Raw genomic sequence first — 22583 nt, 5'->3', positions numbered from 1 at the left:
AGGCTTCCTTAATGTAAACGTGCTACCTCGATTTAGAGTCCCAGGAGGCACTGGGGAGGAATAACTTAGGATGGCCCTGAAGAGGGACTATTTCGAAATAGCAGCAGTGGAGTGTCTACACAGGCCTTATTTCGATATAGCTACTTCAGAATAGGCGTTATGCCTCATAGAATGAGGTTCACAGATTTTGGAATGAGCCATCTGGTATTTCAAAACTATTTTGAAATAACGGAATAGCTGGGTAGACACTTGCATTGTTATTTTGAAATAACGCCAGTGGTCTCAAAGTACTGGTGCAGTATAGACGCACTCGGTATCTTCTATCATGTGCCCCTTTATTCCTCCAGCTCATGCTGCTGGAAGAAAATCACTTGGTTGGAAGTATTTTCTGGTGCGTCCCTTCATCATGTCTTAAAGGCTGAGCTAAAGAGAGAATCTTTCACACATATCCGGCCCCTCCCCGGGTATCCTGGAGATTCTGCTTGTAAGATTTTTCAGTATCTGTAGTAGTCTAACAAAATAGCTATATAAAGACATGTACCATAAAGTACTATTTTTACAAACCCTGGTTGCCAGATCTGATATCAGCAGAGCGGAGGCTAGCTCATGCTTGCGGGCAAGGCCCACATGGGTCAAAGGAAAGTACTAGGCTGTTAGCGTCAAAACGATTTTTAGTTTACGGATGTGAGCTAAACAAATTCCAGCCCTTCACCTGAAGCCTTAAGAACAGGGGGATTTTATGGGGATTTTTGAAAGACCGTTTTTTAATCATTTAAATATTTATATTGCTCTGCCTCTTAATGTTTTCCCCTTTGGCTCCAGGAGTGATTACCACAGCTCTCTCATGCAGCAGCATCTCTGACATGTTGTCTTTGCGTTTGTTGCTGTGATTTATCTCTCCAAATGCCTGGCAAGGGCTTGCATTTGAAAAAACACTTAGCTCTGAACTCAGATTAATTTTTAACACGTGTATGCAACATTCCCAAAAGAGAAGGGCTGCTAAGGCCTCTCCTTGGTGCACCTGGGGGCAAATTGGTACCTGGGAATAGATTGTGATTAGGTATGAGTGGGGCGTGAAGAAGGGGGGCGGGGTTTCTGTGGGTGCTAAGAGCTGTGTCCTTTACCCTGTGAGCTGTTCAAGGACCCGATGCAGCCTTTGTCGGTGCTCTCCAAACACGCAAAGACTTGAGGCCTTAGCTCTGCCAGAGGCACTAGAAGTACCATAGGGACCTTCTTATAGGGTGTTGTGTGCACTTTCCTTGTGCGCGCTCAGAGACACCCGTCTATAGTCAATTCCTTTGCACAGGACTAGTGCAAAGCAGCTGTGAACCAGTGGAGCCAGCTGGCTGGGCATTCCCTACCGGCAGTGTTTCTCAAGCTTTTTGGCCTGCGGCCCATCCTGCTCCATGAAGCCCTTTCCAGGGACCACCTGCCAACCACCCATGATGACAAAATGGGTGCAAGAGAGGGTTGGGAGTGGGGGGTCTAGCCAGAAGATTGGGTGCAAGCGTGGGTCGAGGGTGGAGGGGTCTGGCCAGAAAGTTGGGTGCCAGAGCCGGCTGAGGGTGGAGGGGTCTGGCCCAAAGGTTGGGCACTGGAGCGAGCTGAGGGTGGAGGGGTTCTGGGATGGAGGGAGGGTGCAGGAGCGGGGTGGAGGTGCAGGGTCTCAGAGGAAGGGAGGCACATGAGGGGATGGGGATGTGAGATCTGGGCATGAGGGATATGGGAGGGGGGGTTACTTGGCTCCATGCCTCCCGCAGCTCTCGGGCACTGCCCCGCCTGCTCTCATTGGCCATGATTCCAGCCAATGGGAGCAGCAGGGAAAGCCTCCAGGCAGCGGGACGGGGAGCAGCAACCCGTAGAGCAACATCCTTTCCCTGCAAGCTGGATCTGGCCCACAAGGCTCGCCTTGCCTCCCCTCCACAGTGGGAAGTTGGCGCTGGTGCTCCAACGAGGCTGGAGCACCAGCACTGGTTCCCCATGGCAAGGGAGGGTAATCCCTGAGCCTGCAGCCCACCTGCAAGACTGTTGCAAGCCACTAGTGGTCCGCAGACCATACTTTGAGAACCATTGCACTAGGGCAAGGGCATCCCTAGGTCATCTTAGAGTGGACTGCCTGGCACTTGAACCCCCATCCGCTGGTGTAAGGACTGTGTTGCTCACAAGGCTAAGAAGTTGTCATGCCCAGAGCACTGCTGTCCTCTGGCAATCCCTGGTTTGCATACTAGCCATCTGGGTATTTTGGAGAGGCACTGAGGCTAACCAATGCTGGGGGCAGGGCCAACCTAGGAGTAGGCCAAGGATCAGCAAGCTACAAAGGGCAACCGTGAACCCCTTAGTAGCACCTACTACAAACTGTGATAGAAATGTAGCCATGTTAGTCTGGTGTAGCTAAAACAAAATACAGGACTATGTAGCACAGGACATACCACACTAATACCAACCCTGGTACCTTCCCTTGCAACAAACCCTGTTGCCAGCTTTGTCCACATATTCACTCTGGTGACACCATTATTGGGCCTAACCAAGTGAGTTATAAGATCAAGAATACATATTCCTGCGCCTCCAGAAATATAATCTATGCTATCATGTGCCGAAAGTGTCTGTCTGCTATGTACATTGGACAAACGTCTCAGACACTTCGCCAAAGAATCAATGCCCACAAAACAGACATTAGACAGGATCACAAAGAAAAAACAGTTGCTTGCCATTTCAACCAGAAAGGGCACTGTCTCAATGACCTACTCACCTGCATCCTACTTCAGAAGACATTCAAATCTGCACTTGAAAGAGAATCCTCTGAACTGGCATTCATGCTAAAATTCGACACTCTCCGCGGAGGCCTGGACAAAGACTCCAGCTATCTTACCCATTACAAAGATAGCTTCCCCAATTATCACCTCTAACACTATTAACTCACAGACATCTACCCTTCCCCACCTCTAATATCATTAACTCACAGGCATTCACCTTCCTTCCCCCGCATCCCTCTTCTGTTCTGAAATGTGATTTGTCCTTTTCATATGTGTTCACTTTTTTTTTTAATTGTATCCTTTGGTATATATGGCTGTGACTATTTTCTTCCACTATTTGATCTGAGGAAGTGGGTCTGGCCCACGAAAGCTCATCATCTAATAAACCATCTTGTTAGTCTTTAAAGTGCTACATAGTCCTGTATTTTGTTCTACTACAAACTGGACACAGCAGAGCACCTGGGCCAGTGGCCCCGTCTCTCGGAGTTGGTGGAGAAGCCCAGCCCCTCCTCCGAGGTGAACAGAGCCCTCAGACAGGAGTGCACACTGGTGGCTGGCTGCATGTTTTGGGGCTTTACTGGCTACTGGCACAGCCACAGGGCTTGATGTTCTCAGCACAAGAGAAGCCAGGTCTACACTAGACCCAGAAGGTCGGCTCTAGGTATGCAGCTCCAGCTAGGTAAATAACGTAGCTGGAGTCAACGTACCTGAAGCCGAGCTTGGTGCCGTCTTCACAGCGGGAGGGCGATGGGAGCAAATGCTCCGGTCGGCTTCCCTTACTCCTTGCAACTGCGAAGGGTACCAGCACTGACTGGGGGCACCCTCAGTGTTCGATTTAGCAGGACTTAACTAGACCTGCTAAATCGAATGCCAGAAGATTGATCTCCGGCACAGCAAGTGGAGATGTGGCCTCAGTTGTTACAAATGTTTGGCAAAAGCCCTTGCACAGAAACAATACCGCACAAGAGGAGGTGGCATGGCCTAATGGTTAGGGCAGGCCTCTGTGTTCTGGTTCTCAGCCCTGACAATGATCTTTGGGCCTCTATGTGCCCCTTTCACTGAGGGGTGTGTGTGTGTGTGTGCAGCATTTTCTTCAGGGGGTGCCTTGAGGCTGAATTAATAATGGGCTTTGAGACTCATAGGGTTGTCACCAGACAACCGCAAAGTGCAGCTACTGCTGCTTTACGCCCCCTGAGTGTAGCCCACACTATGTTTGGGGGTGACTGGAGTGGAGGCATTTGGGGGCCTGTGCTAGTTCTATTGAAGTCAATGGAATAGCTGTGAGGAAAAGGTAGAGGCTAGAATCAGCTCCTTTGACCTCATACTAGGCCTGGCACCTTTTCAGAAGGCTGCACATTGGTGTGGCTCCACTCAAGACGACAGAGCTAAGCCAATTCACGCCCTCTGAGGCCAAGGCCCTGAAAATGGACAGAGCAGTCGTGCTGCCAGGAAGGCATCCTTGGCCTGTGTTGTCTTCCTTGGGACAGCGCATGTGTTTCAGGGTCTGCCTCTGCAGCCGTTGCTCCGCGGGGCCGTCTCACTGGGCCGGATTCAAAGCTTCCTTTGGAGCTGTGCCTAATTTACGCTGGCATGAGATCGGGGGCCGGGCCCCAAAGAGGGGCTGTTTGTCTAACGGCAGCAGGATTAGCCCCCATGTTAATTAGGCCGGGAGGCCTGACTTTTCCAGCGCTTTGCCGTGTTTATGTAAGGGCCTTGCTAACAGCACCATTAATCACAATCAGTGCCAGCTTTGGGCCCTAGTGAACTGGCGGGTGTTTTGATAAGACTGTTTTATGTGAGCTGCTAGGAAAATGAGTCATTTTTGCACTGGAGCTACAGTAACCACCAGTTACCATATTTATCGCAAGAAAGGTCAGTGTGAAAACCTGGCGGTGCCCCGGCAAGACCACTGCATTCCCAGCCCTGAGAAGAAGCTGATTGATGCATCTAGCCGATAGCATCACTAGAGCCAGTCTCCAAGGCGCAGGCTGGACTGTTGCAATCGGGAGACTATTTCTGGCTGGTTTAAAAATAACTCCCTTGTTTTCACAGATGACAGGCGGGATAATAATGTTGTAATGATGTATCTTAAAAGAGCTGTTCATCCCCAGGGAGCAATTTGCTAAGCAGGAGCCCAGGCCTGCTTTCTCTCCCAGCGAAATCCCTGTGTGAGCAAGGCCATGTCTACATTTGGGCTTGCCAAGTGGTAATGTTTAAAAACCGGACACTCGAGTAGGAGTGCCAGAACCACCCCTCCCCCACCTCTTCCCCAAAAGCCCCACCCCTGTCCGGTTCTTCTCCCCAAGGTCTCGCCCCATCCATTCCTCTTTACCCCTTTCCCTAGTCGCTCACTGCTTTTCCTCTCCCTTTCCCCCCCAGTCTGGTTCAGGAGGGACTTGCCTGTGGGGCCAGGGCTGGGCGCTGCTGGCACCTGGTGCAGGTAGGAGGCAGCACTGGCTGAGTAGGCTCAGGTGATGGTCCCGTAGCCCCCCTGCCTACCCTGCCCGCAGTAGCCAGACTTTGGGTGTCCAGTCAGTAGCTCTGTCTGGACACTGCCAGGTACCCTTTGAGACCGGACTTCCCGGGTATAAACTGGGCACCTGGCCACCCTGCCTACGTTAGGGCAGGGATAGCGGTGTAGCCATGGCACCATAGAGAGGCTGCCATAACCCCGGAGTGTAGACGCAGTCTATAGCAACGGAAGGGCTTTTCCCCATCACGGTAGAGAAGCTACGTCCTTGAACGATGGCAGTTGGCTCTCGGGGAGCACTCTTCCATCACTGCGGCAAGGCCGGTGCAGCTGCTGGGCACAGAGGTGTGGACTGTTCATACCCCTGAGCGCTGCCGTTCAGTTGACCTGAATTTTAGGTGTAGACCAGGGCTAAGAACAGCAGGATGGATCCCCAAACAAGCACACATGGTCTGTGTGATCCAAGTAGACAGGGCCGGATCCTGATCTGGTAAAAATCGCCACAGAAACATTGACTTGAGTTTACACCACCTACTCTGATTACACCAGCTGAGTTTGTTTCGCTTTCAGTTGATGGTTTTAATGTATTATTAGGGGATTTTTTTGGGGGGGAGGGGGTTTGCTTATTTTATTGCTCCCAATCTGGCCTTTCAATTGGCAGAAGTATTAGTCCTATTAATGCTTGTGGGAGCAGGGAGATTTGCAAATGAGGAGCAGACAGTCGCTATAGCAACCGCGATAGTGTTCTATCAATCTCTTACAGCAAACGAACGAATGGAAGGAGTGATAGCTAGTGGTTAGAGCAAAAGGGCCAGGATGTCTGGGTTTTATTCCTGACTCTGCTGGGAGTCGGGGGGAGACGGGGGGGACGACGACTCCATGGAGTGCAGGGAAGTCACTTTGGATTTTCACTGACCTAACTGGGAGCTGAATCGGACTCATTGTCTTCAGCTGTATTTGGTCGCTCTCTGGAAAAAGTTGGCCTCTGCTAACCTTCAACTAACTGTCACATGAAAAAATATATAAACATCATCTGAGCTCTTAAACTCGGCTGGGCGGCTTCACTTCCCAAAGCAGCTGAGATAGCTGCTGAGATACGCTTTGTGTTATGGCAGCTCCTAGAGGCGCTACTCAGAGATCCCCCCCCTTGGGGCTGGACACACGGATCACAAAAGCCTGGTTCCTGCCCCTCCCTCCCCAATACGTCCAGTCCAGGTAAACAGAGTCCCATGGGATTGCTTATTTTCTTCAGATGCTCGGAGTGTATTTAGACAAGCACCCCCATAATTACCCAAGTCGGTTCCTGTGAACCAAAGCAAAACCTCCCTGGCCGCTAAATCTCAGACAGGATCAAAGAGTTGGAAGGGCAGCCTTGTGGATAGTGCACTGGGCTGTAGCTCAGGGCAATTAGGGTCTACCCCTAGCTCAGCCACAAGCTTCCTGCATGATCCTAGGCGCTCTGCTCTTGCCTGGGGGTTCTCTCTGTGTTTCTGCACAAGAGGATCGCGCAGGAGGGACCCAGCGTGCAGAGGAGATGACAGGCACACACATCTCTGTTTATTTATTACGGAGCAACTGCACATCTTTGAGTGGCGGCTGAAATAGTGGATAGGCTCCCGGGGAGCCGTGTGATTCGAGGAGGGCTTGGAAGGAGGAGAGGGTGGGTTCCTAGGGAGGTTTTCCCTTCTCCTTTTAACAGCTCCTTGCAGCCGCCTTATCTTCCCAACGGAAGTATTCGTAGCGTGTGCGCTGCGGGGATGCTGCGCAGCACAGGGTGATGCTGGAGGGGCCAGGACTTGGCAGAGAGAAGCCCTCAAGGGAACCACAAGTGGCTGGGTTTCTTTCCCCTCTAACCAAGAGCCCTGGAGGCCTTTTTTTGCAGGTTTATTTGTTTGCTATGAGGAAAGTCCCCCGCGCGGATGGGAAATCGCGTCCAGCGCGGCCGGAGCGAGGCAGCAGCTTTCCTTACAAGGAGTTTGGCTGGGACTCAGCTGGCGAAAGTCGCAGGGAGTCTGAGCTCTCTTCCTCCCTGCCTCATTCATTCACGCACGGGGCTGAGGTCTGGAGCCAGCAGCCGTGGGGATGGCGCAGACACTGCGTTCCCAGTGATTCACTCAGCTCCTCCGTGTCCGGGGGTTGGCTCGTTGCTCTGGATTCAGTGTGCGGGTGCCAGGCTGGCCCTGTCTTGAGGAGGCGTGGGCCTGCGTGTGGATGCGAGCGTGTGTGTAGGGGGCAAACCATGGAGCTGTGGATATAAAACAACAAAATCCACTCAGCACCCTCATCCTCTCTGTGTCCCTCATGAAAATCCAGCTCTGATTTCAAGGTTAGAGGACTCATTTATCTTCTGTTTCTACTCGCGGGAGGGGAGGGCACAAGGTTAGGGGCTCAGTGACAGCCTGGTCTTCTGCAAAGCACGCATCCGTTTTCCTGGGCCCAGGGTGGATTTGGTTGAGAGCGGAGGGGGAAGGGGGGAATTGCAAGGAAAGACTCGGTAAAACGTAGGGTGAATTCTTCCCCGCGGGGAGGGGCATGCAGCGGGGAGGCTGCGCTTTGCTTAATGAAAGGATGCAAAAGAAATGGCCCTGAGGAGGACAGGAAAGTTCTGTTGTGTTCCCCTCCCATGACGCTTCACAGCCTTGACTTCCCAAGCTCTGTGGCTGTTCCTTTCTTTGGGCTGGGAAGAAGTTAGTGGTGCCCTGCGAGGGGGGCTGGAAATTGACAGCTGGTGCTGAAGATGAGGGAACTGAGAAGGAGAGGGAGAAAGAAAGAGGGGGTGCTTGTCTCCCCAAGAATGTATGTCCCCACCCAGCCCATCTTGCCTGTGCTCTTTGGTCCCACCGAGGCAGAGGCGGGTTAGTGCTGCAGAACCTGTGGGGGGTGACGGAGCCAGTGGAGAGGGCACTAGTCAGCACTTGTGTAACTCTGGTGCACAAGTGGCAACCTGCGCTCCACCCACGAGGGTGGTCGGTCTCTTTGTGATGCTCCCATGGTGTCTCCTCGCTCGTTGGCAGGCAAGAGAATGTCCTCGATGTTTGGCAAGCCCCGGGCCACCTCCAGCGCTGCCGACCGTCACCTCCCCAGCCTACTGCCCGAGTGCAACGTGGCCATCTTAGGGTGCAGAGGATCCGGCAAATCGGGTGAGAAAGAAAGAGTCACCGTGACAGCCAGAGCCAGCCTCAGAGTTGGTCAGTGAGAGGTCTTGGGGTAAAACATGTTCAAGTCAAGTTAATTTTAGGCAGTGAGGCCTAAGGGGTAGGGCACTGGCCTGGGATTCAAGGTAGACTTTGTTCTATTCCTGGCTCCCACTGCCCTGCTAGGGGACCCTGAGCAAGTCATTTCCATGCTGTTTGCCTCAGTTTTCCGATCTGTAAAGTGGGGGGGTTGATCCTTTTTTAAGCACTTTGAGATCTATAGAGGAAAGGAACTATATAAGTCCTAGGCCTTGTTGTTATTTCCTTGAAACTACAGGTATAAAACAAGCAAGTGGGTTGAAACTTTGCTCTACTGCTCCACCTGGTAATAAATGAGAATTTGCCATAGAGACTCAGCTTTCCCTTGATCCTAGACTTGTCCTCTGGTTTCCAGGGCTTCACATGATCATGCCCAAGGAACCAAAAGGCAACTGGTACTGGAGGGGAGCATCGCAAAGTGCTGCTAACATGGCATTAATTCACCTGCATGTTATGAAAGTGGCAGATCCTCACAGCTTCCCTTGGAATAACATCAGTCATGCTATGCTCTCTTGGGGAGCTGTCAGGGTGAAATCAAATGCTGTTCTATAGGAACTCCATTGTTTTTGAACATTCATCAGAGGCCAAACATATCTCGCCGATTTCACAGCACCCACACCACACACCCACGTGGCTCATGCCATATAAAATATGTCCCAGGAACAATGTTCCCTCTAATTTTTTTCCACCCATGTGCAGAATAAATTTAGTTATGTGCAACCAGGTATGTGCACCATCAGTAGAACCATATGCTACTGGCTGCAGGAGCTCTACCAATCAGCTGATTGGCACCTGAATCTCCCCTGGTCAGCTGCCCAAGTGTTCAGCTTTCAGGGAACGTTGTTCAGGAATCCTCCAGGTAAGGAGAGCAGCCTTTGGAAAACAAAGCTTTCTTTATTCCCTTTGTCCTTCTCCAGATGGGTGAAGCCCCGCAGATTAGAAATTATCAGAACTCAGGCCTTGATCTAACAAAGTGCGAATGTGTATGCTTAGATTTCAGCACTTGAATGGCCCAATTGAAATCAACCACACTGCTCATGCCTAAATTACGCATTTAAGTGCCTTGCAGGATTGGACTCTCAGCTGAAAATCTTTAGATTCTGTTTACTGTAACCATTATGACTGCTTTTACACTGCCTGCTAATAGGATTCGCCTGTTGGCTGTTTTTAAAGTTACAGACTAACGCAGCAATCCCCGCTCCCCCCGACAGGGCCGGCTTTAAGCCGATTCCCCTGAATTGAGCCTCGTGCCTAAGAGGGCCCTGCTCCCCGGTGCACGGCGCACGCATGGCCTCTGCCCCAGGCACGTGGCACATGCGCGGTGCTGCCTCAGGCGTGCAGCGCGTGCGTGGCCCCGCCCCCACAAATCAGGTCCCGCACTTCCTAAAGCTGGCCCTGCCCCCAGAGACCACCATGGCTATGTCTAGACTGCAAGCCTCTTTCGAAAAAGCGTGTCTAGACTGCAAGCAGTACTTTCAAAAAAGCGAGCCACTTTTTTGAAAGAGAGCACCCAGGCAGCCTGGATGCTCTCTTTCGAAAAAGCCCTGTTTGCATTCAAGAACGCCTTTTTCGAAAGAGCTCTTGCTAAAAAAGGCGTTCTTCCTCGTGAAATGAGGAGTACCGCCGTCAAAAGAAAAGCTGCATTCTTTTGATTTAATTTCGAAAACACGGCTGTAGTCTAGACGCAGGTGAAGTTTTTTCGAAAAAAGGCTACTTTTTTTGAAAAAACCCTTCAGTCTAGACACAGCCCATCAGACAATTATTCTCACTGAAGTCAACACCCATGTGCAAGGCAAGCAATTTGCTTGCTAGATATCCTTGGGAAAGTTTGGGGGCCTCTATAGTGGGAAATTGCTTTTCTCTGGAATGGCATTTTCTTCATGTTGACATTTAAACAATTATGACTAGAACTGAGTGAATAATACATGTGGGTCCAAATTGAACAGAAAATGGTGTTTTCATAGGGGGTTTCTCTGAAAACAGTTCACTTTGGTGTTTTGTTTTGGGTGGTGTTCCTCCTTCTTATATTTTTAATGGCCCAAATTTCTAAACACAATGCCACTTCGAACTGAGAAATTGAAATGAAAAGTTTCAAAATGGCCAGATTTTTTTTTCTCGATTTTTCCAGGTTTCCTTCTACATTTTCTTTTTTGGCCAAACTATTCTTAGAATTTGACAATCGAACTTAGACGTGGAAATAATTTCAGAAAAATTATTCAGAAAAATGCATTTTTCTCTCCTTAGCTATTCACTGAAGTTTTTGTCCTCTGTTCTAATTGTGACTAACACCTGATCCTCTCTGTCTTCCGAAAGAACTGCAAAGACATTAGACTTTCATTCATTCCTTTTGTTCTTTGACTGAACTGATTCAAGTGTCCTAATTTCTGCATCAACACAGTGTTAGCTGAGTGTCAACAGTCATACAGGGATCTGCCGCTTACTTGCTGAAATGTCTGTTGCATTCTTTGAGATGAGCATTTATAGAGGTGGCTGCTCTTAGCAGACTAGCCTGGCATTAAACTCAAGCCATAGCAAGCAGCAAAATGAATCCACTCAATATCAAGTAGGAGCCTGCTCTCCTTACACAAACTAAACCCCCATTGACTTTGATTATCATTTGCAAGGCGCCATGGTGCTAAGCGTGGTACAGTCATGTGGTAGGTGACAGTATCTGTCCCAATCTAAATCATTTTATGAGTTAAGCCAATTAAGGACAGCAGGATCAGTCCCAAGTGCCTGATACATAATATGTCCTTCTCTTTTCTTTCCTGTATTATACAGACTACGCAAGAGTAACCCTATTGCATACTTCCCTTTATATGTTGCTCTGCATCCATAGTTTGCAAATGCCCTACCAAGGAGATAAGTATCATTCTGCCCATTTTACAGACGGGGAAATTAATGCACAGAAAGGGGCAGGACATGTCTAAGGTCGCACAGTAGAGCAAACGCCAAGCTGGGACTAGACCCAAGGTCTCCAGAGTGCCAGCTAGTGGCCCTTGCTCACGCTCTCTGCCAAACCAGCACGGGAGCATGGTACAGAATGATGAGCAATAGTTTGGGGTGGCTGTATGGGCAGCTGGTAATGTAGGCAAGGGAAGGCACAGCCTTCCTAAAACTGTCTACACGCCCGGGAACTGGGGAGGGCAGCCCTGCTCCCCCGGCTACCAGGGAGAGATGGGGCAGAGGCGTGGCAGCCCTACTCTCTGGCCATCAGGGAGGGCTGGGGTTGGGGATGCAGTGTGGCAACCCTGGCCCTCCAGGTGGTCCAGAGGGATTGGACTGGGGGTGGGCAGGGCTGGGCTCCAGGGGCGGAGCCTTGGGTGGAAGGGGCGGGGCTGCGCTTGCCTTCACCAGCTGGCCCTTCACCTGTGGCTATGTTATACAGATGTGTCATCTCAAAGGAAGGCCAGTAAATCCTTGGTATTACCCCCCAGGCAATATCTAGGCTATGGAGCAGGAAAGCTGGTCGAGAGAGTTTTCACCAATTTGTGTAACTCCAGAGGCCTTTGTGCAGCAGGTCTGACCCGGCAGGCCATAGAGAGCAGAAGTGCTGTAGCTAAGACATCCAAAAATACCCTGGGAGAACTTCTCTCTAGGCAAAAGACCAGAGCTTTACGGTCTGACCTCCAGGGAAGGAAAGATCCCATTTCTAGCCCCTCAACCTCTTTCTAGTGCAGCCTGCGTACTGCCCAGCCTGCCCAGCAGAGAGCTGAGAGTGGCAGAGGGGTGCTGCAGAGAGGTGGCCGGCTAGCCCCATTCAGCAGAACTGAAGCGCACGTTTCACACTGAGCACCTTTGAAGTCAGGGTTACAGCTCCTGCTCATGGCAGGATCGGGCCTCGAGGGCTTTGATGAACAGGGATGGAATTGAGGAGGAAGCAGCTGTTTTAGTGCCTTGTCCAATCACCGCCTTTATTTCCTTGCCCCAGACAGCAAAGCAAGAGGGTCAGGTTTGCAAATGGCAATGCCCCCGTGAAAAGGGATCGGTATCTGCAGATTCCAGTGGCAAATGGGCAGAGTAACTAGAGGGTGGCGGGGAAGTGGGTTGGGCAGGAAATACCACATTTGAAGGAAGAAGGAGCCATCTTGGGGATAGGTTGATTTTTAAAAATCAACATCTGGTGTCTGGCAGAAGGGGGTCATTGGTTTAGAAGGGTAACATAAGGCCTGGTGGGGCTAGATTGGCAGGCAGATTTCAGGGGAGCAGTCAGAAGTGCATGATAACTACGATTATCACGCAGGAAGCATCGCCCCGCGACTTCCTCATGGTTCTGTCTAGCTGTAAAATGTTGCATCAAGTAAATAAACAGGAGAAAAGCCATCCCTCAATTTCTAGCTGATGCCAATTAGCTAGAAATTGTTCTGCCTCAAGTCTCTCAGTGGCTTTGCCCTCAGACTACATGAAGGGTCTCTGGCCATGTCCTGGGACAACCAAATGACCAACTCAGACACAAGATCCCGAGCTTTTCCCAGCACTGCCTGCTGTACATTTTAAATTCATTCTGGTTCTGTAGTGAGGACCCAATGACTTTATTTGGGCTGAGGTCAGTTCCAAGGTGTAATAAACTTACACCTGGTTTTGTTTTGACACCTGGCAATAAGAGAAACTTTGGGCTAAATCCTTCTCCCAGGGTCCCTGGAGGGATCCTCAGCTGGTCTGCGTTGCGGTGGTGCCGCTGGCTGATGGCTCAGCTGGCTAGTGTCGGAATGAGAATGGAGAAGTTGTTGGTTCCCAGTCCAGTGTTCAGGCGGAGAAGTTCCACAATGGGAACTGTGTCAGTGGAATCTGATCGCTGAGCCTTGGAAATGGCGCTGCAGCTTGGCAAAAATGAAATGTGTGTGTGCGCGCACGTGTGTGTGTGTGTGTGTGTATAAATATACTGCACAATAGTTTGTATCACTCTGCAGATGGGAGCTCTGGGACTAACTCGGAGGGAACGAATAGGCACAGGGATGCTTTCATTTCCTGAGCGGAATGAAACAGGCCCCCGAACTGGGTCTCAAGGGAGAGTTTGTCTGTTCCCGTGGCACGCGGTTGCAAGATGTACTTGCTGCGGGTGTGAAGCTGAGTTGCACAGGCGCGGATGAAACGGAGGCTAAACAAACCTTGTTTTACCTTTTCCAGCACTGACGGTGAAGTTTCTAACCAAGCGGTTTATAAGTGAATATGATCCCAATTTGGGTAAGATTTTCTTCAGTTACTTTTCTCTTGCTTGTCGTCTGCATGCCATTTCCTGGAACACTTGTTTGCCTCCCCTAATAGTACTGTGATTTAATGCCAAGCAGTTTCTGCAGCTTTCTTTAGCCAGCTGGTACCAAGCTGGCCTTTTATACTGGCATATGGGAAAACTTTCTTCCCTTTTAAATGGACAGCACTTCTTTCCTAGGCCAAGGTTTTCCATAAATATGGCATTAACGGAGGTGAGGAGGGTAAGGAAATTCTGGTACTTTGAAAACAACTAAACTCTTGGGAAATATAAAACCATAAGGACTTAATCTCTCTCGCTACATAAAAACGTTTTTCTTGTGGGACGACAGAATGATGTCATCACGTCTCTCTGGCGTCCCACAAGCTCCGCCCTCGCACAGCCTCCCTGCCCCAGACATTGTTCGGGGATGGCAGAGCTGCCTGGCAGCCCCACCGGGGCAGATTCCGCCTTCTTGCATGAGGGCCAGAGGGCGGCGGCAGCAGATCCTCACTGTGCTCGAGGCCCCAACTCCTGCAGTTGCCTTGGGCCAGGGCTGGAGTGCTCAGGCCCCCGCCTGCCCGGTGCTTCAGCCTTGACTCCTCCCCCCCCCCCTCGCAAGATTAGCGTGCCAGTGCCAGCTTCTTGCGGGGGAGGGAGGAAAGCAGAAAGCCCTGAAACTCGCCCGGGCACTGGCATGCTAATCTTGTGGGGGTGGAGGGAGTCGAGTCTAGAGCACGGGGCAGGTGGCAGCCCAAGCACTCCTGGTCCTGGCCCGAGGCAGCTGCAGGTGGTGGTTCCCCCCTGCGTCCCAGAGTGTCAAGGTCCTTAGAGCAGCGAGGAGCTGCCGCCTTTGTCCCCACCGCCCCTGGCCTGGCTTTGGCCTTCCTGGTGGCTGAACCGGGATCAAGAGGCCTGTCACACAATCCCCTCCTGCCCTAGGTTATAACCCAAACTCCTGCATCCCAGTCCCCTCCCCTAGATCACAAACCAAACCCCTGCACCCCAGTCCCCTCCCCTAGATCACAAACCAAACCCCTGCACCCCAGTCCCCTCCCCTAGATCACAAACCAAACCCCTGCACCCCAGTCCCCTCCCCTAGATCACAAACCAAACCCCTGCACCCCAGTCCCCTCCCCTAGATCACAAACCAAACCCCTGCACCCCAGTCCCCTCCCCTAGATCACAAACCAAACCCCTGCACCCCAGTCCCCTCCCCTAGATCACAAACCAAACTCCTGCACCCCAGTCCCCTCCCCTAGATCACAAACCAAACCCCTGCACCCCAGTCCCCTCCCCTAGATCACAAACCAAACCCCTGCACCCCAGTCCCCTCCCCTAGATCACAAACCAAACCCCTGCACCCCAGTCACCTGCTTTGTCACAACCCCCTCCTGCCCTTGGTCACATTCCAAAACCCTGCACCCCATCCCCTGCCCTTCTGCACCCAACCTGTATTCCAGACCCCGCACCTACTCCATTAATATCATGGAAGAGTGCAGCCCTCGACCACTTCCCAAAATCTTGGAGTAGCTCTCCCAATCAAAAATTATTGCCCACCCCTGCTCTATATTACGTTAGAGACGGCAAGTCAAAGAAATGCCCCATGCACTTGATGTGGAAAGTGGGCATGTTTATGATGGTCCTTAGACCCTGAAGGAGTTCACTCCACAGTCTCAGACTAGCCCTTGGGAACGTCCTGTCTTCCACACAGAGAAGATTTACCCATATTGAAGAGATACCCATTGTGCCAGAGGAGTGAATAGAATCGATTAGAATAGACTAGATCATGTGCTCCTGGGTTAAGAAAAAGGGGATTATTTCCATTCTCAGTTCAGTTCTGTGTGTCATTTCACCACATGCAGCGGCTTTGGTACCGAATCTGTCAGACCCACGCACATTCCAGCTGGTATCTTGTTTTACAAGTCACATAAATGCACTCCTGGGTGGGACAGTTAATCAAAGGAACAGGATCAGGCTGAGGAAGGCTAGATGACAGAAATCGCAACTTTTGTCCCAGGAGGTTGATGAGAAGGGAAAACTGAAACTGTCATTACAAACAGCAGAGATCTGTAAATATAAGAACAACAGCTTCTATAGTTATGGAGGTAGCATTGGCTCACTCGTCCCATTAATAAATAAAAAAGACGGGATGATTTCAGAAATATTTCCTCTTCGTTTTTTCTCCGATAAACTTCCCAGTGATGTCAGCAACAGTGGAACCAGGGGGAATTTGGCCAGAACAAGGACTGTAGGATGTTGCCCAGCAATTGAGAGCCTTTTATCTTATACTTGCTGTTTAAGACCCTACCTCCCACCGCAACCCTGAGGAAAGACTAGAGAAACTTCTGCCAGTGAGCACTCCTAGAAAATCCCCGTTCCTGTGTGGGATTCATCTGCTTAGGGGAAGATGGTCACAAGGTGTCTGATTTTTGGTTCTTCCTGTATGTGTGTCCAGACCGCTGTGATCAGTTACGGAGAACAGCTGAAACGTACATAGCTGCCTAAAGTTCATTGTGATGACATGGAAAGTCAATGTTCCAGGGGCACAGGAGCTGCAGGAATAAGAAGCTGGCCAGAGCTGTGTGAAAACTCATAACAATCATAACGGGGAAAAGAGGGTTAGAGACACTAGCATAGCAATGCAATAATGGCCTACTGGAAGTGGCAAGCACCACTGGCTTCAGAGGAAGGTGTATGTACTCTGCAGAGGGCAGTGACAGGATAACCTCTCCATAGGGAAAGTTTCCTCCTGACCCTCATTAGTTAGGTGTTGGTGATGCCCTGAAGCATGAAGATTTAAATCCTTCACAGTTCTCCTTTATTATCTGCTGTGTGTGAATAATCTCTTGAAATCTGGATAGTGTATTCTGTTTCCTCACCAGACTGCCCATCCCCTGTCACCTGCGCACATACTGGTTTGTTATTATAGAATGGATCGAATCCTGAGTCCAGAATTATTCAAGAGCGTGTTTTAGGCTCCCTGCCCTCCCCTCTACTAAGAATGAAATGAACTTTAGAAACCAAGGCGGGAAAGATTAAGAGAAAATTTTGCAGCTGCCAATCTTCACTAACTTCCCAGAGAACTGCCACGCTGCACTCCACTCAACATGGTTCAAAAAGCATCAACACCTGTAATATAATCCAGGGGCTTTGTCACCCTTTCTAATGCTACCTGTCTGACAATGCAGGATTGGCCGCTATTCTAGTCTCCTACAATGGGCCCCAGTTCTCAACTGCTTAGGCACTGCTGGGGTAAAGATGATGACTATTATACCAAGCATTCATTATCACTGAACATGTTCAGTCATGTTTCCATTTCTGGCCTGCTCCAGCCGTGTTTAAGAAGCTCATCTGCAGCTCACTGACGTCAACGGGAAGGCTCACACTGACTTCTGTTGGCTTTTGAATGATCCCCGTGCTCCTGTTCTGCTCTGAGCGTAAACCCAGAACAACTCACTGATGTTAACAAGCTACACCGGAACAGAGCAAAATTTGGCTGCAGAGAGGACAAGCCTGGAACAGACAGGCAAACTACTGGATAGTACAAGTTGAACCTCTCTAGTCTGGCACCCTCAGGAATGACCAGTCCGAACCAGAGAATTTCCTGAACCACGGGAGGTCAATATTGTCTGGCAGCATTACCAACACGTGTACTTACTGGGCTCTTAGAAGATATTGCGGGGTAAATTAGAGCTAAATAACAGCACAGAACACTGAGAGCCAGGACTGGTGGCTGTAAACAAACTTTATGGGACCGCGGGAAACTCGGCCACACCCTTGCTAAGTGGACATCCAGCTAATTAAAATCATGCTGGAACATGGATGTTGGCAGAATAGAGAGTGCCAGACTAGAGATGTTCAACCTGTATTACAGATGGCAATGGACAGTCTCTATAACAAAGCCAAGAGAGCAAATCTGGGGCCTGAACTAAGCGGGCATGTCCCTATGTCATTTCTTTTCTCTCCTTAGCAGGAAAAAAAGTTGTATTCATCAACCAGGGCTGTCCTGCAGCGAACTCAACGTGGATAGATGCTGCACCCACTCATAGTCCTCTCCATATGGGCAAAGGAGTTTGCATTGGAACAAAAGCGTGTGACTCAAAGCCCATCAAAGTCTATGGAAAGATTCTCAGTGACTTCAAGGGGTGTAGGTCAAGGGGTGAGAAAGGCAGCATCATTGCTTAAAGAAACAAAACCTCCTAATATATTTATTTTGTTTCCCCTTAAGACCTGCTCCAAAGCCCAGAGGAGTGACTGGAAAGATTCCCAATGGCTTTTGGATCTGGCCTGTCATGTATTTCAGTGTCTTGAATGTGTACTACTCCATCTGAAACTGCAAACTAGCAATTTGGGAACTATGTTAACTTTGGGAGGAAAATAATATCCCTGAAACGAGCAGCCAATGCTGAAGTCTGGAGATAACTATATTTTGCACTGATGGCAGTTAAATGCTCTGGGCATTTTTTTCCATTGAATCTCTGTTTGAGTAATTAGCAACTATTTTTGTGGGCCCGAATCCAGCACATAATAAAGAGTTGCAAATGATTTATTGTGGGCATTAGCCAAGAACTGACTACAGACCTAATAACTCAGCAACTTGTGTTCCTAAAAAATCCTTTCCTCAAATCTTGTTCAGGAACTCACTTTTAAAGAAGGGAGAAGAGAGTGAGAAAACCTTCCTGTATTTGAAAGCTTCTCAAAAATAGGACTATAAATATCTAGCTGGAGCAATTGCTGAACATTGATTTAGGGCCATAGTTGTTCTTTCACAAGTAATCTTTTACTTCCCATTTCTCAAGAAAAAGGCAGCTACTACAGCATAAGTTAACAGACAATAACACCATCATGCCTCCGGGTTCTGATTCTGCATAACTCACTTTTTGTCAGCAGATCAAGCTTCTCTGAAGATACCAGTGTAAAAGCTGGCCGTCCTCTCCTCTGTCAGAGTATGCACATGTGCATTTGAGCCATAGGTTCATCATGAAACACACACCCTTGATTTCCAGTTAGTGTTTTCACCTTTATTGATGGCCAAGAAAGAAAATATATTGCTGAGTTCTTGACCTGTGCTATTTGGATTCTTGAAGAAAAATACTAAAGCTTCTGTCTGCATTGTAATACTTAGCACTGGTGGTCTTCGAAAGGCTTTGAAGACTCTGGTCTGGATTCATTGCTGTTTTATTCCAGTTTCACACAAGTTTAATGCTACTGAAGTCAATGAAGTTATACCAGTGCAAAACTGATATAAGGCAATAGTGTATCAAGCGCACTAGCTTTCCTATCCTTGTGCGAGGCAAGTAAGCTTTGTCAAGAATCTGCTACTCTGCTTGTGTATGTGTGTGCCACTTCTCTCTGCTGGATAGGATCAGAATTGCTTAACTGTGTGTCATAGATCCTATACTGCTATCAACAACAGGAGATTTTCCTATAGCTCAGATATGAGGGGCATCTATGTTTGGAGGAGGAAGACTTGCAATCTACCCCTGTATCAGCAAGGATTTTCCGAAGAGATGACATGCAACATTGAGACGTCACTTGTGTGGTGTAGGTGGCCACAGACTTGTTCAGAAAATTATTGACTCATTTTCCAGGTGGAGAAATTAAGCCTCTCAGCCTGAGCCTTGCAAGCTCAGATCAGCTATTCCAGGCCACAGGTCATTTTTATCTGTACAGATGTACTCTCTTTCTGTGTTCATAGGAAGTCCTGTGGCAGTTACTGCCTAGTATCTCTGCCTAGGAATGTCTTGGCTGGTGGCTAACAGGAAGTCTGGTGGCCATGTCTATACTACAGGAGAAGGTCAAATTTCCTTAATTCGAGTTTCCTTACAGTCTCCACAAAGGGAGGTCGATGACAGCCAACGCTCCCATCAGCTTCCCTTACTCCTCATGAGGAATAGGAGTACTTGCACTGACAGGAGCACCCTCTGAGTTCGATTTAGTGAGTCTTTACAAGACCCGCTAAATTGAGTTCCGGAAGATTGACCGTGTAGTGAAGACAAGCCCTTAATGTCAATTAGCAAGAGGTATTAGAATGGGCGATCTCTCCTGGCTGGTTCAGTTAGAGGAATTCCTACAATATTTGCTCTTCTCCCTTCTTTTAAATCGGGAGTGGGGAACTTTTTCTTATCACAGGCCATTGACCCACATTAAAAATTAAGTGTGGGCCACACATGAGAAACAAGCTACTTAATTTAGGTTTTCTTCTTCTTCTTTTTTTTTTAGCGAAAGAGAGAGAGAAATATAAAACATTCAGTTCACCCACTCGGGGTGGACATGGAGGTGTAGGGCTTCCCCTTTGGCAGGGCAAGCTGGCACTGGCAGCTCTAGCCTTGCGAGGTGTGTGTGTACAAAGGCTTGGGGCTTCCCAGACAATCTAGCCTTTGTAGCTTCAGCACTGTGGGGTTGGGGGAGAGGGGGAATGCCAAGATTTGCCAGGCACTGGATGAAATTAAGCAACAGGCTAGATTTGGCCCAGGTTCCCCATACCTGTTGTAACTGAACATTTATTTTCTGCCCTTGTCTTCTTGTTCTTGCTCTCTCCTGATCTACGTTGCATGGAACAGCCATGACAGGTCCAGTCCTGGCAAACAGCCTCATACAAGCCTCTTTCTTCTGCTCAAATTTCTCAAAACTGAACTCGTCAAGATAATTGAGATGTGAACTCCTAATCCAGGTGCAGTGAGATCAAAGTGCCTGCATACCGCTGCAGCTCCCGTGCCAGAATGTGTCATTCTGCTAATAACACTCAACAGATGAGGTTCATCAAATGAATTTATAGAGGAATTCACTTACATAAACCCCAGCGAGAGCCAAGTAAGCAACACATTAATTCTGAAATGGGTTAAGCTCTTTCCAGTTCCGATCTGAACCATTTATGACGGGATTTATTTTGATGGTTGAAGTTTTAACAGCAAAACAAGACCTACGTGCTCGTCTCCTACTGTATATTGTTTGTTAAACCAAGCTTAGCAGCTACGTTGGAATGTTCATGATTGAGGAGGAAATGATGGCTCTTAGTCAGCCTGAAAAAGGAGATTTGACTTTTGGTCTAAGACGGATGGTCACTGAGCAGAAGGATCCATCCGAAGCGGGAGGTTATTTTCACTTGACACAGTGCCCAGTCAAACTCCCAGCGGAATCAAGGGACCTTTTCGACTGACATGGATAGAAGCTGGTTCAAGCTCAGAATGTGGAGGAACTTACGCATTCTACTGTCCCCCATTGAAAAAAAGTGAAAACATACTAGTGGAATTCAGTGGGAAAACTTACCTTCAAATTACCATTCCACGTGCAGTGGCAGTCAAAAATGCAAACAGAATGTTGGGAATCGTTAAGAAAGGGATAGAGACTAAGACAGAAACTATCATATTGCTTCTATAGGAATCCATGATATGCCCATATGTTGAATGCTGAATGCAGATGTGGTCGCCCATCTCAAAAAATCCCACAATGTAGATTGGAATTGGAAAAGGTTCACAATGATGAGGGGTATGGAACAACTTCCATAAGAGGACAGATTAATAAGATAGGGACGTTTCTTCTTGGAAAATAGATGACTAAGGGAGATGTGACTGAGGTCCATAAAATCCTGAGTGGTGTGGAGAAAATGAAGGAGGGACTGTTATGTACTCCTCATAACACAAGGACCAGGGGGCACCAAATGAAATGAATAGGCAGCAGGTTTAAAACAAAAGAAAGGGAGCACTTCTTTATACGTTGTCAGCCTATGGAACTTGTTGCACGGACCAGCACTATAAAAGAGTTCAAAAAAGAGCTAGATACATTGATGGAGGATAGCTCCATCAATAGCTATTAGCCAGGATGGGCAGGAATGACCTCTGTTTGCCAGAAACATGGAATGGCCAACAGGGGGAGGGATCACTTGATGGTTACCTGTCTGTACCTTCCCTCTAAAGCACCGGGTATTGACCACTGTCGGCAGACAGGATACTGGGCTAGATGGACGTTGGTCTGACCCAGTGCGGCCATTCTTATGACGAGACAACCATAGAATGTATGTACATGTATGCAGCGACACACAGTGATAGGTTGGTATGAAGTCCTTGTGAGCTCTATGGATGTTGAAGTACACCCAGCATTAGCTCTTAAGGCTTGTTAAGAAGTGTAATGGGGGGGCTGAGTGCCTTGATATGTGATTTGCATAGGCAAGTGCAGGCTGGCCCAGGTTGCATGGGAGGCGTGTGCCATGTGGCATAGAATCGTAGAAGACTAGAACTGGAAAGGACCTGGACAGGTCATCAAGTCCAGTCCCCTGCCCTCGCGGCAGAGCCAAGCACCATCTAAATCATCCCTGACAAGTGTCTGTCTAATCTGCCTTTCAATATCCCCAGTGACGGAGAGACCACAAGCCCCCTAGGCAATTTATTCCGGTGTTTAACCTGCAGTGCCATGTGGCGTTGGTTCTGGGTGCGAAGACAGACGTGTGTGTTCGGAGGTGAGGGCTGAAAACAGCCTGTATTTTACCCAGGAAAGGGGACTCAGGGCGCCTGTGTGGCTGATGTGGTGATTCAGCAGAGAGCTTTGTGCAGCTAAAAAGGAGACAGGCTTGCGAGCGCTGCTGGCCAGCAAAGGCCTCGCTGGAGGATCAAAGGACTGTGGAGAGAGAATCTCACTGAAACTCCTCGGATGCTGTTGTACATATAGTGGGCCAGATCCGCGGCAGAAGGCAGCAGCTGGGGGATGGGAGCTTCAAACAAGAACACAGAAATCTCCCTATTGCATCCCCTTGAGTCTGGGGCTGCTAGAAGCAGGAGCAGTCCCCCCGCACCAGGCTGGAGCAGCCTCTGGGCTGCTCTCATTTGCACCCGCTCAGGGGATGGAAACCAGCCAGGCACGTCCTCTTTCCTCTGCTCACAGTGCACATGACAGCAGCAGGGAGGGGGTGCTGAAGGCGTGTATTTATGATTGGCTCTGGG

At 49.2% G+C, this 22583-nt stretch overlaps 1 protein-coding gene across 2 annotated transcripts in view; it reads left to right on the top strand.

Annotated features, from left to right (window-relative positions):
- The first annotated feature begins 2988 nt into the window (after positions 1 to 2988).
- Positions 2989 to 22583, top strand: part of RASL12 (RAS like family 12) — a 36929-nt gene continuing 17334 nt past the window's right edge. Inside the window, exons 1-3 of one of the 2 annotated variants that reach the window (XM_006129189.4) lie at positions 2989 to 7549; positions 8238 to 8363; positions 13584 to 13640. In XM_006129189.4, the coding sequence (XP_006129251.1) occupies positions 8246 to 8363; positions 13584 to 13640 (175 nt within the window). In that variant the 5' untranslated portion in view covers positions 2989 to 7549; positions 8238 to 8245. Of the gene's footprint in view, positions 7550 to 8203; positions 8364 to 13583; positions 13641 to 22583 lie in introns of those variants that run through there. The other variant, XM_075896910.1, reaches the window with a different exon arrangement.

Source organism: Pelodiscus sinensis, chromosome 14, assembly GCF_049634645.1.
Source record: "Pelodiscus sinensis isolate JC-2024 chromosome 14, ASM4963464v1, whole genome shotgun sequence".
Lineage (NCBI taxonomy): Eukaryota > Metazoa > Chordata > Testudines > Trionychidae > Pelodiscus > Pelodiscus sinensis.
Note: the sequence above shows the minus strand (reverse complement) of the source record. Positions and strands in the feature narration are given on the sequence as shown.